This window comes from Mus caroli, unplaced genomic scaffold (genome assembly GCF_978045245.1).
Source record: "Mus caroli unplaced genomic scaffold, Mus_caroli_1 scaffold_16, whole genome shotgun sequence".
In the NCBI taxonomy this organism is placed as follows: domain Eukaryota; kingdom Metazoa; phylum Chordata; class Mammalia; order Rodentia; family Muridae; genus Mus; species Mus caroli.
In genome coordinates, this window is record NW_028227271.1 from 26,366,990 (window position 1) to 26,381,965 (window position 14,976).

The 14,976-nt window shown below is 51.4% G+C and overlaps 1 protein-coding gene across 1 annotated transcript in view; it reads left to right on the forward strand.

Moving 5' to 3' along the window:
- Myh9 (myosin heavy chain 9) overlaps window positions 1–14,976 on the forward strand; it is an 80,132-nt gene that overhangs the window by 27,292 nt on the left and 37,864 nt on the right. Inside the window, exons 2-3 of the mRNA XM_021182804.3 lie at window positions 2,092–2,443; window positions 5,666–5,822. Of these exons, the coding sequence (XP_021038463.1) occupies window positions 2,111–2,443; window positions 5,666–5,822 (490 nt within the window). The 5' untranslated portion in view covers window positions 2,092–2,110. The remainder of the gene's footprint in view (window positions 1–2,091; window positions 2,444–5,665; window positions 5,823–14,976) is intronic.

A 14,976-nucleotide genomic window follows, 5' to 3' on the forward strand; every position in this document is an offset into this window, starting at 1 on the left:
GGAGTTACATGTGTGCACTTGGTACTGCAGAGGGGATAGGGTCTGTGCATTCTGGGAAGCAAACTGGAGCTTCTGCAAGAGCAACAAAGTACTTAACTGCTCGGCTGTCAGTCTTTCTAGCCCCCAGAAAACGGAATTTTTTTTTCTCCCCCTGAAACTTGCGCTGTAGACCAGGCTGACCTTGAACTCATGGAGATCTGCTGCCTCTGCCTCCCAAGTACTGGGATTAAAGGCATGTGCCACCACTGCCTGCCTTATTAAAAATATTTAAGACTATGCATATACACTCTGACCTCCCTGACCCCAGGTTACACTGAGCTGTGACAGTTACGGCCCAATTCTCGGACTGAAAAGCCACAGAGGCAAAGCAGATCTGGGTTGGAACTCCTCTGCGTGAAGGAGCTGGGGATCCACCCTCTCTGAGTCTGTTCTTTTGTCTATAAATTGGAGGTAATAAAAGCTGCTTTCCAGGGAGACTGACTAGCGGTGAGCTGTTCAACACTTAACAACTAACTGTCCTACCTTCTAGTATAGGGATCTTGTGCAGGGTACCCTCAAGTGTACCCTCAGGCGTCTTGACTGGATGAGACGGGTTTCACTAGGTAACCCAGTCTAGCCCCTTAGCTCACAATCCTCCTGCCTCAGCCTTTCAAGGGCTTAGGTTACAAGATCGTAGTGAAGCTGTCACCTAGCCACACTTAGGAGGTTTGAGAAGTGCAATGGCGGAGATGTCTTATTCTTTATGAGTTTGAGTTCTGAAGAAATTAAGAACCAGTAGCTGATGAAGCCTGGGTTCTGTGTGCAGAGCAGGGGTGTGATGGGAAGTTTATGGAAGGTTTGTCCAGTGGCATACTCTAAACTTTGACCACTCCACAGAAGAGATGCAGGCTAAGGCACTTTACAGGTGCCCGGTTCTGTCTTGCTACCAGCTGACCCTGGACCCTGCCATCTTTCCAGCAGTCCTTTTAAGGCAGATGGTACCTTGTGCAGGGAGTTCAGATGGTGCAATGACGGCAGTTTCCTGATGCTGCTGGGTTAGATAAAGAAAGCCACCAGCTGAGGGAGCTGCAGTGGCTGCTTGGGCTCCCTGAACTGCCTTCCCTCTTGGGAAGGAAGGAGGGAGTTTGGGAGCACCAGGTTTTCAGGAAAACAGTCCCTGGTGGAGTGAGCAGGGAGCCCCTGAACTTAGGTCTGGAAACCATTTAACAAGCCAGGAGAAGGAGGCCTGGGCAGCCAAAGCCTCCAGCCTCTTTGGCATACAAATCCCTGTTGGAATCAGGAAATTTGAGAGCTGAGTAACTCTGGGTTCTCAACTGGGAACTTTGTGGTTTTCCAGGTTTGATCTCACAGACGGAGCTGACTTGTGTCCTGTGAGGGCCCTGGAGAAGTTTCTGCTTCTGGTGGCTCTGGACTGAGTGCTTTACCCCAGGTTTCAGGTCCTGGTTTTGGTTCACCCAAAGCAACAGCCCCGCAGGATCCAGCCTCCGCCTCTGGACTTCAGTCATTACCTCACCTCGCTGAGCATGGGGTGCCATAAACCAGGACCTTGAGCCTCTCTGCACAAGCTCCTGGGTCCCAGAGAACTGTGCTCACAGATGGGTGTTACCATGCATGCCTGTCCATTTGCCATTCTGTAAGGAGTATTAGCTTCTAATGGTTATTCTGCAGATGAGCTTTGAGAAGAACAAGTCATGGGTGCTCACGTCCTCCTGACCCGCCAGCCATGGTATACCCCAGGGCCTGGCTTCTGTTTTTATTTCTGCCATTGTGCATTTGTAATGAGTTGCCAGTTTGGCTATTAAAATACTGTGTTTTTGGCAGCGTTCAGTGGTGTGGCCACTCCGCTGCCTTACCAGTGGACTGTGGCTGAGTCTGTCTTTGAGCCTCTGACACTTGCTCCTTCCCGGGGTGGCTTTGTTTATAGAGTTTCTGATGTGTTCACCACGGGACGATGCACTTATTTATTAATTTCTAACCAAATCTCACTTTCTCTCAGATATGTAGGGTAAGAAAATCCTGGCAATTGCTCCATCTGATTATATAGAATTTCACTGTCACATGGCTCATGTTCTGTCGTTGTTCCTCTCTTAGGTCCTGGCCGCAAGTCACCATGGCTCAGCAGGCTGCAGACAAGTACCTCTATGTGGATAAAAACTTCATCAATAACCCGCTGGCCCAAGCTGACTGGGCTGCCAAGAAGTTGGTATGGGTGCCTTCCAGCAAGAATGGCTTTGAACCAGCTAGCCTCAAGGAGGAGGTGGGAGAAGAGGCCATTGTAGAGCTGGTAGAGAATGGGAAGAAGGTGAAGGTGAATAAGGACGACATCCAGAAGATGAACCCACCCAAGTTCTCCAAGGTGGAGGACATGGCAGAGCTCACGTGCCTCAATGAAGCTTCGGTGCTGCACAACCTCAAGGAGCGATACTACTCAGGGCTCATCTACGTAAGTGACCGGGGGTGGGGTGGAGTCTCTTTATCCCACTGTCTGGGTGAGAGGAGGGCTTCAAGGAGTGCCAGGTGACAGCCAGGTGACATGTTCACTGCCGCTGCATCTGCGCATCCCGGTGGGATGCCCCGACATTACCCTCTGTTCCCTGCATGCAGGAAGAACAAGCTCCCACCTGCTAGCCTCTCCCCTCAGATCTTTGTGAACCATGTGGGTCCAGACCAACATAGTAAACTCCTTCTAAGTGGAGGGATGCTGTCTTCTGGCTCCCTTAGTCTTCCGTACCACCTGGTCAGACCCTGTAGCCACCAGTTTGGTTCAGTCTCATTTTGGTGCCTCTGCTAAGTTTTCCTTGTGGAACCCCAGTGGTAAAGCCTCCTTCCTAAGGCTGCATGTAGGACCTGACATGAAACCAGCACTAACAAAGACATATCATCAGCGTCCCGAGAGCAGTGTGTGCAAAGGCCCCAAGTACACCAAAGACCAGAGTGTCTTTCTTTCATTGGGACTTTCGTTTTCAGATGGACACCACATGGGCGTTGTTGACAACATTTCCCAGCCCCTTGTTGTAGGCAGTGTGAGCTTTACCGGCCCTGAGGTCTCAGGGTTCTTTCTAGCGTCCACCCCAGATTTTTCTTTTTCTTTTTTTCTGTTAAAGTCTTTGAAAACAGAACATTGTTTTATGATTGATCAGTGAAATCATCTAGATGAAGCCGATGCTGCATCCACTGCCCTCTTGGATATTTCTCCATCACAAACTCCATGCCTGAATCTGCCATAGACAATTTTTAGGGGCCTCATTTGCTGGCCCCAGGATTGTTTTGTCTTTCAGCCTTGCCACTCCAGTTATATTTTCCCTCGCATTTGGCAGGGTCATACTTGCCACAGTGGGCTCTGAAGAGGGTGGGCCTTAGAGCCACACCAAGGGTTCACCCACGCATCTTCTGTGACATTCATGTTAGCTTGCTTCTGCCAAAGTCAGAGATTTCCCCTTTTAGCTTGGGTGTTTAGGAAGAAATAAGTGGTTGCTCTTGAGATAGCTCCTTGTTTGAATGCTGCTAAAGCCGCCTTGGTCTTGTTCTCAAGGCCCAGGAACACAATTCAGAACCCAAGGGAATGAGGTACCTCAGGGTTTCTAGAGCCCTCTTATCTGACAGCTGGAAGCCTGAGTCTCAGTGCACCAAGCTTGCTGTTGATCTTGGGGAGGAGCAGGCTCATTCGCTGAGGGGGCGCTGAGAGCTCCCACGGGACCAGCATTGAGTTTTCTCTGAGGTGTCAGGGTGATTTCACATTTCCACATCGTGCTTCCTACCCCACTGATTGCTCCTATCACACGTGCCAAAATCCTCAACCCAGGAGTCCCAGGTGGGCCAGATCATAACAAGAGCGGTGCTTTTACCCACTGACTCATACCTCTAGCCCTAGACCTGGGGTTCTGGTGAGAATGTATATAAAACAGGTCCAAAACTCCTGCCCCTCAGAAGCATCAAACATGAAATTCAAATTGAGGGCCTGTGGAAAAATGAAGGAAGAAAGCCTGTGTCTGCCTAGATAATGGAATCCCATTCCTCTTGTCTGGGAGTGGGGCGCTCTTAGCAAGCTTTGTTGCTGATGTCGCGTCCACTCTGCTGTGCTGCTCTGCCCCTTTCTGATTGTGTCACCCGATGCCCAGGAACCTCGCTTCCTCTGTAAAGCTTCCATGTAGCTCCTGGCTTGCAACAGATCTGGACTCTTGCTGCCACTGTTTAAGTGGAGGTCCCCTACTTGGTGTCTCCCTTTAACCGAGCTCCTGTTGGGAAACAGACTGGCCGCTTGCACTTGCCTCTAGCTAGCTGCTCTCCTTCCCACGTGGGCCATATTAGCTGTCAAAGGGCATTCAGTGTTAAGCAGTACCCCGTGTGAGTGACAGTGCAGGGCTTTGTTCTGTAGGTGGATGTTGTGTATGGAAGCCATGCACTGCGTGCACCCCCCCCCCCCCTTTGTAGGCATTAGCTCTGGGTTTGGTTCCTTTGTCAGGCAGGTTCCTCTGCCACAGTTCCTCCCCCACGTAGCATCACTAGGGGTTACTAGTAGAAATCTCAGCAGATGCAGAACTGTGGGGCGATCAAAGCCTTTGTGGCTGGCTGGGCAGGGATGCAGCCTCCCTTACAGCCTATGTATGTGCATTGAGGTTCCACACTGTGACTCCAGGAACACTCGTGCTGCATTTGCCCAGCCTTGTGGGCGGCATGGCCAATTCTGTACCACAGCTGCTCTGTCTTTCCCTTGGGGGGGAGGCGAGGCTTGGGACAGGGGGCGACAGGGCACAAAGAGCCTCTGTGGCCCATGAATGGAGCAGCTTCCTGGTGTGGCCAAGTGGGAGCAGGGCCACTTGCTCAGTGTCTGTGTCTCTATGAGCATTTAGTGTGTTCCTTCCTCCCACCTGAACTGGGCACCCCCCCCCCCCCCCATCAGGGCTCAACTGGTTGGGGTGTGTGTGTGTGTGAGCCCAGAGAGTCCTTGGCTTTTTTATTGGGCTGGGGTTCCTACAGCGTGGGTTTTCTCCAAGGCTGAGAACAAAGTCCAAGTGTTTGGAGGTCCTGGCATGACCTCATTATCCTCTGGATTTGTATCTTGTCCCCACCTGATGCCATATCACATGAGATACCACAAGATGACCTTGCTCCTGTCTTTTGGTAGCACCTAAACCCATGTCACATTGGGCTTTTTTGCTTGAAACTTCCTGATCCCTTGAGACTAGAGTAATTGGAGGGAGAACACACAGCTGAAGCCCCCTGTCCCATTCCCATAACTCCTTGGGAAGGAGGAAGCCTGCAGTTCCACCTGCAGTCAGAGCCTCTGTTAGCATCCAGGTTACCTGCTCGCTCTCCCTAGTGGAAAGCAGTCGACAAGTGACTGGGTGGTGGCTCCTGAGCATTGGCCTCAGCCTAGCTTTTCTTGGCAGTTCCAAGCACTGTCTGCTTTGGTATGGACCTTGTTTGATCAACATATGAAGCTGGCAGCCACCAATGTTGAGAGAGTGCTGTCCCTATTCCTGCGTGCTCCCCGTGCCACCCCCCCCCCCCAAATGCTTCATCAGGAGCAGGGACACCAGGGAGCACTTTCATCCTAGGCTGAGATGTGTGGCCTTGGAAACAGTTGGACACTCAGCCACGCAATTTGAATGCCGTCCTCAAGAATCAGGCTTGCTAAAATGTTCCTTTCCATTGCTTTCTTTAGACCTATTCAGGCCTGTTCTGTGTGGTCATCAATCCTTATAAGAACCTGCCCATCTACTCAGAGGAGATCGTGGAGATGTACAAGGGCAAGAAGAGGCACGAGATGCCACCCCACATCTACGCCATCACAGACACTGCCTACCGGAGCATGATGCAGGGTGAGCGCTTTGGGGCCGGGAGTCCTTGCCTGGCCCCTCCAGGGCTTCCGTCCTTCCCTGTGGTGTCAATCAGTCACTTGCAGGAGCTGATTTCCATTGCTCTCGTGTCTGGTGATGAGCAGGACAGCATCCAAGAGCTGGGCCTTGGCTATAGAACGGACATGTTTATGGATACTTTAGAGACCACACTTTGTTTTCCTACCTTTCCATCCTTCTGAGAGTTGCCCACATCAGTTTTCAGGTCTGTTCTAGGTCTTTCTATGGGTTCCTCGTTCTCTCTGTGTCTCCCTTCTGTGCTCTCCCTCCCACGTTCCTTGTGTGCAGTTGGTGATGTGCCGGTGTGCCTTCCCTCTTTAGAGAACAGATGTGAGGGCTCCGCTGGGGGCTGCATCCCTCCATGTTCTCCATCCCATCACAGTGGAGTGCTTCAAGCGGATGTTTGCTCACTAATTCCCTCTCCTCCAGGCCACACCCTAGGCCACTTCCTGCCTAAACTGACTGACAGGTCACCCATTATCTTTGTACGTCTGTGTTCCTACCTTCTCCCACCCTCTCTCTGCCTTCCCTTCAGTTGTCTCTCTGCTCTCTGGGGCTCCTTTTCCCTGGTCTGCTTGGCTGTCTCCATGGTTCTCTGTTCTGCCTATGGGTGATTTTCTTCGGCTCATCCTCAGCCCCAGCCTTTCCTTCAGTGGAGTGGTTTCTGCTGCCAGTGCCTATGTAATCCTAAGTCAGACCCGACTTGTAGCAGCCTGGCTGACTCAGTTTGATAGTGGTTTCTTGCGTTCTTTGTTCTTTAAGCTCTATAGTCCATCTGGGCAGTGGTGGTTATGCCCTTGTATTATCTTTACCTGGTTTAGTGGTTTAAAATGGCAGTGTGCACCCTTCACTCTGCCCACAGTGCTGTGTAGAAGTTATTTCTCGGTCATTAATTAGGCAGCATGCACAAGTTTGGCCTAGCCTTTGGCTTATGTTCACATCTATCAGAATGCCTGTGGAAGCCAGCCCTTTGGTTTGAAAGTAGAATGCCTGTTTGAAAGTGCTAATGAGAGCAGTCTGGCGGGAGAACATTCTGTGAGATTCCAGAGGAGTCTGAGTCTCTGTCTCTAGAGGTTATGAGTCACTTTCCCTTGCTTTCGCCAGGCTGCATTCGAGAAATGCGTTTGGGGCCTTCCTGAGTAGTGCTCTCACTCTCCACAGGATGTAAGCGCTTCTCTCCTGCCTGTCAAGGGAGAGCTGGGAGAGCGATGGAGCGGCTCCTGCAGCCACTCACTGGGGCTGCACTTTTACACTCTCACCCTTTCCCAAGAGAGTTACCAATTTTATTTCTTTATGAGAAGAAAGTTTGGGGAAGGATTCCTCAAAGTCACATAGATTGGAAATGGTTAAGAGAAAGAGATTTAAAAAAAATGTGTCTCCTTCCTTCCCAGCCTTGTGAGGGAAGGAGCTGGCTAGGACCAGGAGGGCAAGAGCAGGTGGAGGAAAGGTTGGCAGCACAGCGTGGGGACCTGGGAGTCCTGTGCAGTGGCTGCGGCTTCAGTCTTGCCTGCACCTTGCTCTGAGAAGCTCCGGCCTTGCTCTCTGTTTCGCTTTGGGCTTGCTGGAACTCTTTGGCCCCCATGTGGTCCTAATAAGTTCATTCTAGGCTGTTGAACAGTTCCTAGTACACAGTGGGCCCACAACGTCTTTAGCAATAGGTGTCTTGTTCTTGGGATGTGAAGGAAGTTTAGTCACAGGGCCTGCCTGTGTCACGGTGGGTCACTAGTAGAGAGTGATAAAAGGGACCCTGGATTCTTGCTCTAAGTCAGGCATTGTAGGTGGAACCTCGGTCGTCAGGCTGTTGGAGCTTGTTACTCTGTTTTGGGGTGAAACCTTAGGGCTTGCTGCCCATCCAGTGGGAGACGGGGTAAGGCTTGCATCTCAGAAGGTGTAGCCAGATGGTTCCTCTTCTGTCTCTCCTCCCCCAGAACTAGACAAAATTTCCTTCCTGAGTTGGCTGTGGCTTATGACATACTAGTACTCATTTTACCAAATAGGGTGCTTGGTGGTGGCTTTGTCTGGGGACTTTTATGAGACAGACTTTTTGAGCCCTCCCAGGGCCCTTGTCTCAAGCCTGTTTGCTGCTGGGGTTTGCCTGTTTGGTCTTGGTCACTGCCTTGTGGGTCCTTCAGTTTTACCCTGCTTTGGATGGCAGGTTATAAGGTACTTTACCTATTTTATTTGTCAGACACGATACTTGGGGTACTGTAGGATGCATGGTCGTTATCCTGGCCTCTTACATGCTCCCTAGTTGTGACCACCAAAAAAAAAAAAAATCATCCCTAGCCACTTCCATTAGATGTTCCCTGATGGGCAAAATTGTCCCCAGTTGAAAATCCTTAGACTAAGCTTCATAGGTTGTCTGGACCCTGTACTGTCAAGGGTTTGAGACCCAATCCAAAGAATGCTGGAATAGATTAGTATTGTCTGCCATGGACACCGGATAGGGCATTGAAGGGTACGGTGTCCGGCTTAGGCCACACAAACAGGTGATAAGGAATGCAGAGATACCAAAAGGGCTAGTCTACTACACTGTTCCTGGAGGGGGCCGGCAGTCCAGATGAATAGAGAAGACATTTGCCGACATGTCGGGCATAGCAAGGCAAGCTGCTGCTGCCTGGTGCCAGGGCAGTGGCAACAGGTGTCAGGTGTCTTGAGGTTCAGGGAAGCTGTGGCTGCTGAGGCTGGTATGGCAGCGAAGGCACGGTGGAGGTAGAGCCCACGGGAACCTTGGCCGAGCTGTGTTAATAAGTGGTTCTGCTGTGGCCCAGACGTGCCTGCACAGTTTTGTTTGTTGTTTTAATCTCCAGCCTTGGGTTTAATTAGAGCTGTGTTTGCATACTTACCACTCTGGCTCTGCCTCTCCATTTGTTTCATTTTTGCAGCCTTGGCTATTAGGAGGCATGTCAGCCTCAGGAACCAGGTGAGAGCTTGTGTTGCTGCCCGGGGTATGTAGGGTGCAGGCGCATCCCAGGGCAGGCACGGGGGCCGTGTGTGGAAATCAGGCAGGCAGCGGCAACCCCGTGTGTGGACTGGGGGTGGGGGAGCTTTTGGCTTTCTCTGGAGCCCTCGTTAGTAAGAGTGAGTGAGTGTTGGTCTGGTCAGTGAGAGAATTTGGCTTGAGCTCAGTTATTCTCCCAGTGCAGGTAGAAAAGAAGCTGTGCTTCTTATTAGCTCTGAGCCAGGTCTGGCTCCCTCTCGGGGATGCTGGCATTTCAGTGAGCCCACACACAGGGTGTGTAGGGCGGGCAGCAGAGTGGGCTTGCATTGCAGGCTTGCCCTTTGCAATGTGCTAGCCAGCCTTCTCTCCATCCCATCTTTGCTTCTCTGGAAGCTGCCCTGGAAGTGGTTGGTAACTGAATGACCACTTTCCTCTGGGTGGTTGACTGACCTTGCTGGGTAAGTAGTGACAGCAAGCTTGGCGTGTGCCCTTCCCATCTAAGCATGGTCCCCTGGCTCACAGGTGAAGGGATGGGCTCAGGAGTGATAGCTGATTGTCATCTATTGGAACTGGGAGTTGGGGGGTGTCTTGATTTTTCTGAACAAGGAGGTCATGGCCACCGTTGCCCTCTTTTCTGACTAGTCCTTGAAGGAATTCTTGGTAGTCTATCAGTTAGGTGGGGGCATGTGCACACTCGAGAGAAAGGCCTCCCTTCACCTCTTGGTATCTGCTCATCTGGTTCCAGGTCCTGAGGAAAAGCCCCGACTCATCAGAGGCTGGGAGAGTATTTTAGGTTCTGAGTGGCAGCCTTGGAACTGGAGCAGTAGGAAGCCACAGATGTGATGACTCCACTTAAGCAGGAATGTGCTGGCCAGGAGGGCTAAGCCCTGCCAGCCTTCTCACAAAAGCCCCACTGTCTGCTGGGAAGTGTGGAGCCAGCCCTGTGCCTGATCGTGTGCCTCAGGAGACAGTGTGGCTTTCCTGAGGAGGACCATGCTCAGTGTCTGTATGACACAGGGCTAGCGTCATGCCTCCTGTGTCCTGTACTCTGTAGACCATCTACACATGCAGACCATAGGTCCTGCTGGGCAGACTGCTGACTGGTACCCAGGAGTACCAGATGACAGGGTGGGGGCCCTCTGACAACGACACAGAAGTGATGTGCCCTGGGGTTTAGAAACCCACAAAGCACTCTGTAGGCTACAGTCGAGGGTCTGCTGGGCCTCTTAGCCTCAGCTGTAGGGAGAAGCCTTGTGAACGAGAGGGGCTGTCTCTGGGAAGACAATGGAGTTTAGATTGGATGAAGCAGGACCCTTGCTCTTTCACTAGCTAATTGGCCCAGCTATAGAGTCTTCATTTTTGTCTCTGCCTTTCAAGCTTCACCCAGCATGGCTAGGCTAGAGTTTCAGGAGTGGCTGTAGGGCAGTACAGGCCTGTGTGCCAGGTACTGGAGGATGGGGCAGTAGAGGACTGAATACACAGCTTCCATGGACCTTTCCAACGCCCGGTCCTGTTGGACCTCCAGCCTGTTCACTGCACGGTATTTCAGAGGGGCCTCAGCCCTGCAGAAGTGAGGCCTTGGGCTGATAGTAGCCTTTGTGGTCTTCTAGGAGAGCTCCAGGTCTCTCTTCCTCCCTCATGCACTGTGGAGCTAGGAGCCTGCTCGTGGCTGCCCCCTGGATGGCAGGTCTGCTGCTGGAGTGAGCTGCTGTATAGTCTTACCTGTTCTCTTGGTCTCACACCTAGGCTCTGCTCTCTAAAGACTAGCGGTGATATATAGGTCCTTTTTGTTGGCTTCTTTTCTTTTCTTTTTTTTGTGCTGGAGATTGAACCCAGTAGATTACTTTCAAATAAAGTAATCTGCTGACCCATATCCCTAGCTCAGTAGATTCTTTTTCACAACTCAGCTTTATGGTTTTCACCAAAACTCAACAGCTCCCACCTCGACTCATGCTTTGATCGGGGCCAGCAAAGCTACTTTGAGAGTACCTGGAAAGCTGACCTCATGATTTTGTGAATCAGTGCACCCTTATCCAGCAGAGGTAAATATGAGAAATCCATCTGTAGGGGCCAGAGGGCCAGGGTTTGAGTCCCTTCCATCCGCTTGGTTGGTGCCCTCTTTGGCTTTGGAGGACACCAGGCACATAGACATACACATATGCAAAACTTGTCTTTTAAAAATCCACTGTAAAATCCAGTGGGCAGACCACGTTTGCCTGCTGTCGGCATTGCTGTACCAGTGTGTGTCCTGCCCTCCTGGGTTCTGCGGTGGGGCTATGGCCCAGTCAGTGTCCTAGGGCCAGACAGTGCTGTGTTCAGAGCAGAGTCGCTTTCATTCCCCTATTGGCTTTCAGGAGTAAAGCTATCAGATGAGCAAAAATAATTTCCTGAAGTCAAAGTGAGCAACCTGCGCACATAAAGTTCCTGCAATCTTGACCTGGGTACCAACTCAGGGTTGACTCCCAAGGACCTAAGATGTTTTTGGTGTTCAGATAGTAGAGATTGGGGGTGGGAGTGGGGGTTATAGTATGTTCATAGTCTTGTCTGTACACCTTCATCTGGTCAAGAAATACAGTAGTAGGTGTATTTCTGAAAGGCGAGGGTATGCCACTGTGCTCCTATGGCCTGTTCTTCTTGGCAGCTTCCAGTATACCTCTTAGTAGACTGACAAGGTTGCTGGAGGCCCCAGCATTTTTTTCAAGGCGGCGTCCCCAGTCTCATGCCTCTCTAACTTATGCTTCTGAGCTTATTGGGTGAGGTGGGGCAGCGGGGTTGTACATTTGTCATGGGTAGTGGGCACTCATGTGGTTTTGGATTTCCAGGCCAGAAACCTGTTGGAGCTGCCTGTGCCAGGTGGGCTGCTATCGAGAACGTTTTGTCTCAGCTTTGCTGGCAGAGAAGTGGAAAGAGTCCAATTTTGCTGGTGCATCTGGCCCAGAGAAAGCTTGTTTAGGGCTTTGCTTGCTTCAGCACAGTGCAGGTCATCTCTGGAGCTTTGTTCTAATCACCCAGGCAGGGAGGGCTGCCTGAGGAGTGTAGGTGTGGGCCCAAGTCCATCTGTCTGTCTAGTGGGCATTGCTGCTCAGTGAGCTACCTGTATATCCAGGACCACGCTCTGTGTTTGGGGGACCATGGCAAAGGGCTTCCTTCCTTCCTTCCTTTTTTTTTTTTTAAGATTATTTATTTTATGTATATGAGTACACTGTAGCTGTTTTCAGACACACCAGAAGAGGACATCAAGTCCCATTACAGATGGTTGTGAGCCACCATGTGGTTGCTGGGAATTGAACTCCGGACCTTTGGAAGAGCAGTCAGTGCTCTTAACCACTGAGTCCCTCTCCAGCCCCCAAGGGGCTTCCTTCCTAAAGGGCTGTCTGTTGGAGTCTGCTAGAAGACCTGCAGTCTGTCTACAACCTCTGCTAATCAGTAGGAAGTGGTATTTCACACCCTCTCTTCTCGCCTTTCTGTCTGCTTCCCAAGCCTGTCACCCAAGCTGTGATCAGGTTGTGGAGATGGCATCAGAGGCTCGCTCTCATCATGAGTGGCCGTGGCCTTTGCATAGAGGTTGGACCCAGCCGGTTGGTGCTTTTACTGGGACAAAGGCCTGAGTTCTCTCAGTCAAATCATCAGGTCCCTCAGGATCTGTGGCCTTATCCCCAGGCCACTCTAAGGCCTTCTCACTTCTAGCTTTGAACCAGAGCCCCATATTTCATATGCTTTGCAAAATCCTTTGTGCCATGGCTTCTGAAATCTAGATGGGGTTGAGAGGTGACGCTGGAGTTTCAGTGTCTGCTCAGGGTGAGCCAGTGCAGAAGTCGCTTTGCCTATACAGTAAGTCATCCTCAGGTCTGATGTGCAATTTTCTCCAGAGCACATTCGCAGGGGGGCTGCTTGTCAGAGTGCTGACTTGGGTAGGCACGTTTGCCTGCCTTGACATATTTGCTTCTCAGCTCCAGAGAACCCAGTGGACGTGGAGATGAGCTCCCTCAGGGAGGCACTCTGCCAGTTATGGCCTTGTGACAGTTCCTCCAGGGAGGTACACTCTCTGAGCCCAGCCATGAGTCAGTTGTAGTAGCTGCCTGCACCCTTCCTCCTGTACTTCCTGTCTGGCTGATGTCACCACTGTGCTAGTAGTCTAAAGCCTCACAGCCTTTTATGGACAAGAATCAGCCATAGCTCCTCTGACAGGAAGTGAGCCATAGTGTGTCTGCTCCCTTCCCCCAGTGTGTAGGACTCCAAATGCCTGGGATGAAACACCTGCCCAGGCCTCAGGTGGTCTTCGGAGTTAGCTAGAAACCTGTCTACTCAGGGTGGCCACATCAGTTCTGATGTCATTCTGTGGACCCAGCCTTGGGGCTTCTGGGTTTAAATATAGTCAAGGGCAGCAAGAGCTTGACTGCTGAGTATTTAACTCATGGAAACCTTTTATTTTTATTTTTATTTTTTTTTGCGGTTCTGGAAGGTTCTGCTAGGAGCTCGGTGATGTAGTGTGGGGGTGGCTAAGGAAAGAGTTCTGAGTGGGCCTCAGGCATTTATTTGCCACAGGTCTTCAGAACAGACCCTGCTCATTCCAGAGGTCAAGGGCAGGGCTAATGGCTTCCTTTCTAACTGCTCTGGGTGTATGGACCAATAGTAGTCAAACTGCTCTCTGCCAGCCAATGTCCCCTGCTCAGGGCTTTGTCAAGATTCTGACTGAGGAAGGCTGTGGCTGTTGAGAGTTCTAGAGACCATGGCTGAGACCCACAGCCCTACCTCAGCCTACATCCTCTGAGATGGGGTCCTGGTGGTTCAGAGCCTGTGTCTGAATAAGGTTATGCTGGTGGCTGTTACCTTCCAGGTCCCAGGGTAGAAGAAAGACAAAAGGGCATTTCAAATAAACTGTTAGACTGTATAGGACCAAGTATGGACTTGGGCAGAAATAAATGGCTTCCAGAGGCCTGCGAGTGTCCTCAGCCACAGAGATGACAGTGTGAGGCAATGTCATTGAGTGCTGGGTGCGCGCACATGCACGTGTTTGTATATATGTGTGTGTGTGTGTGTGTGTGTGTGTGTGTGTGTTTGTGTCCATGTGTGTGTCCATGTCCCTAACTGAACACATAGGATGGCAGGCAGCAGAATGAGCTGGCTTAGGCCTACCACTTGCTGGGACTTCCTTATTTGTAAGGGATGCCCTGAGCTCAGGAGCAGATTTCAAACATAGTGCTGTGAAAGAGTCACCCGCCTTTCCTGAGTGCTGAGTGTGTCCTTTGACCACCTAGGAGGTCAGGTGTCAGACTGCAACTTCCAGAAAGAGTTGTAAGGCTCTTGAGGCTTTAGAGAGTGTGTGAGTCACTCTAAGCAGGTGGCTTCTCCGTGCTCAGTGCTGGGGCCTTACTCAGATGGAGGAGGAGGCCTCTTGGCAGGGCATCGCTGTGAAAGCAGTGGCTCAGCAGAGTCTGAGGAAGAAGCTGGGATTCCTCTGAGCCTGTGTTTGGGCTGCAATGGCAGCGGAGAGGTCAGGTCAAGGGGCAGAGCTAAGGGTCCTGGGTAGGCAGAGGTCTCATGAGTCTGGCTCTGAGCTTTAAGCTTTTGGAGCACGTGCAGGCCTGTATGTGTATGTACATAAGTATATAACATGCTGTGGATCTGTTTACACACAGGTGTCTGTGTAGGTGCTGCTTTGTGCACTGTGTTCCTGCTTACATGTCTCTGCACACATTCTTGTGCACCAGGGCACACACTCTGTGTGTCTGCCTACATGTCTCTGCTTTTGTGCATGTGTGTCCGTGTGGGTTGGCCACCCTGCTTCCTGTTCAGTAGTGAATAATTCTCTGACTCCTCCTCACATAAAGGAATTCCAGTCATCCAGGGCCTGGGCCTGGACAGCCCTGGGAAACAGTGCCTTCTGAAAGGAATGGAGAATGTTTCCTTTTATGGTAGCACCAGGCCCTTTCTACTCGTGCCTCGCCAGCACACGCAGGTACATTCTTGCCTGCTCTGGAGCGGTGACTAAACATGCCCGCCTGCAGCCACAGCTGGGGCCGACCACAGGGAGCTGCTGGGGGAGGGCAGGGCCTGGGATGACAGAGATGCTTGCTTCAGCTTTGTGGGCCACACTGCTGTTGGGGAAGAAGGGGTGGAACCAGCTCTCCTCTAGCCTGGCCCCAGCCCCTCCTGCCATCTCACCCAGGCTCTGTT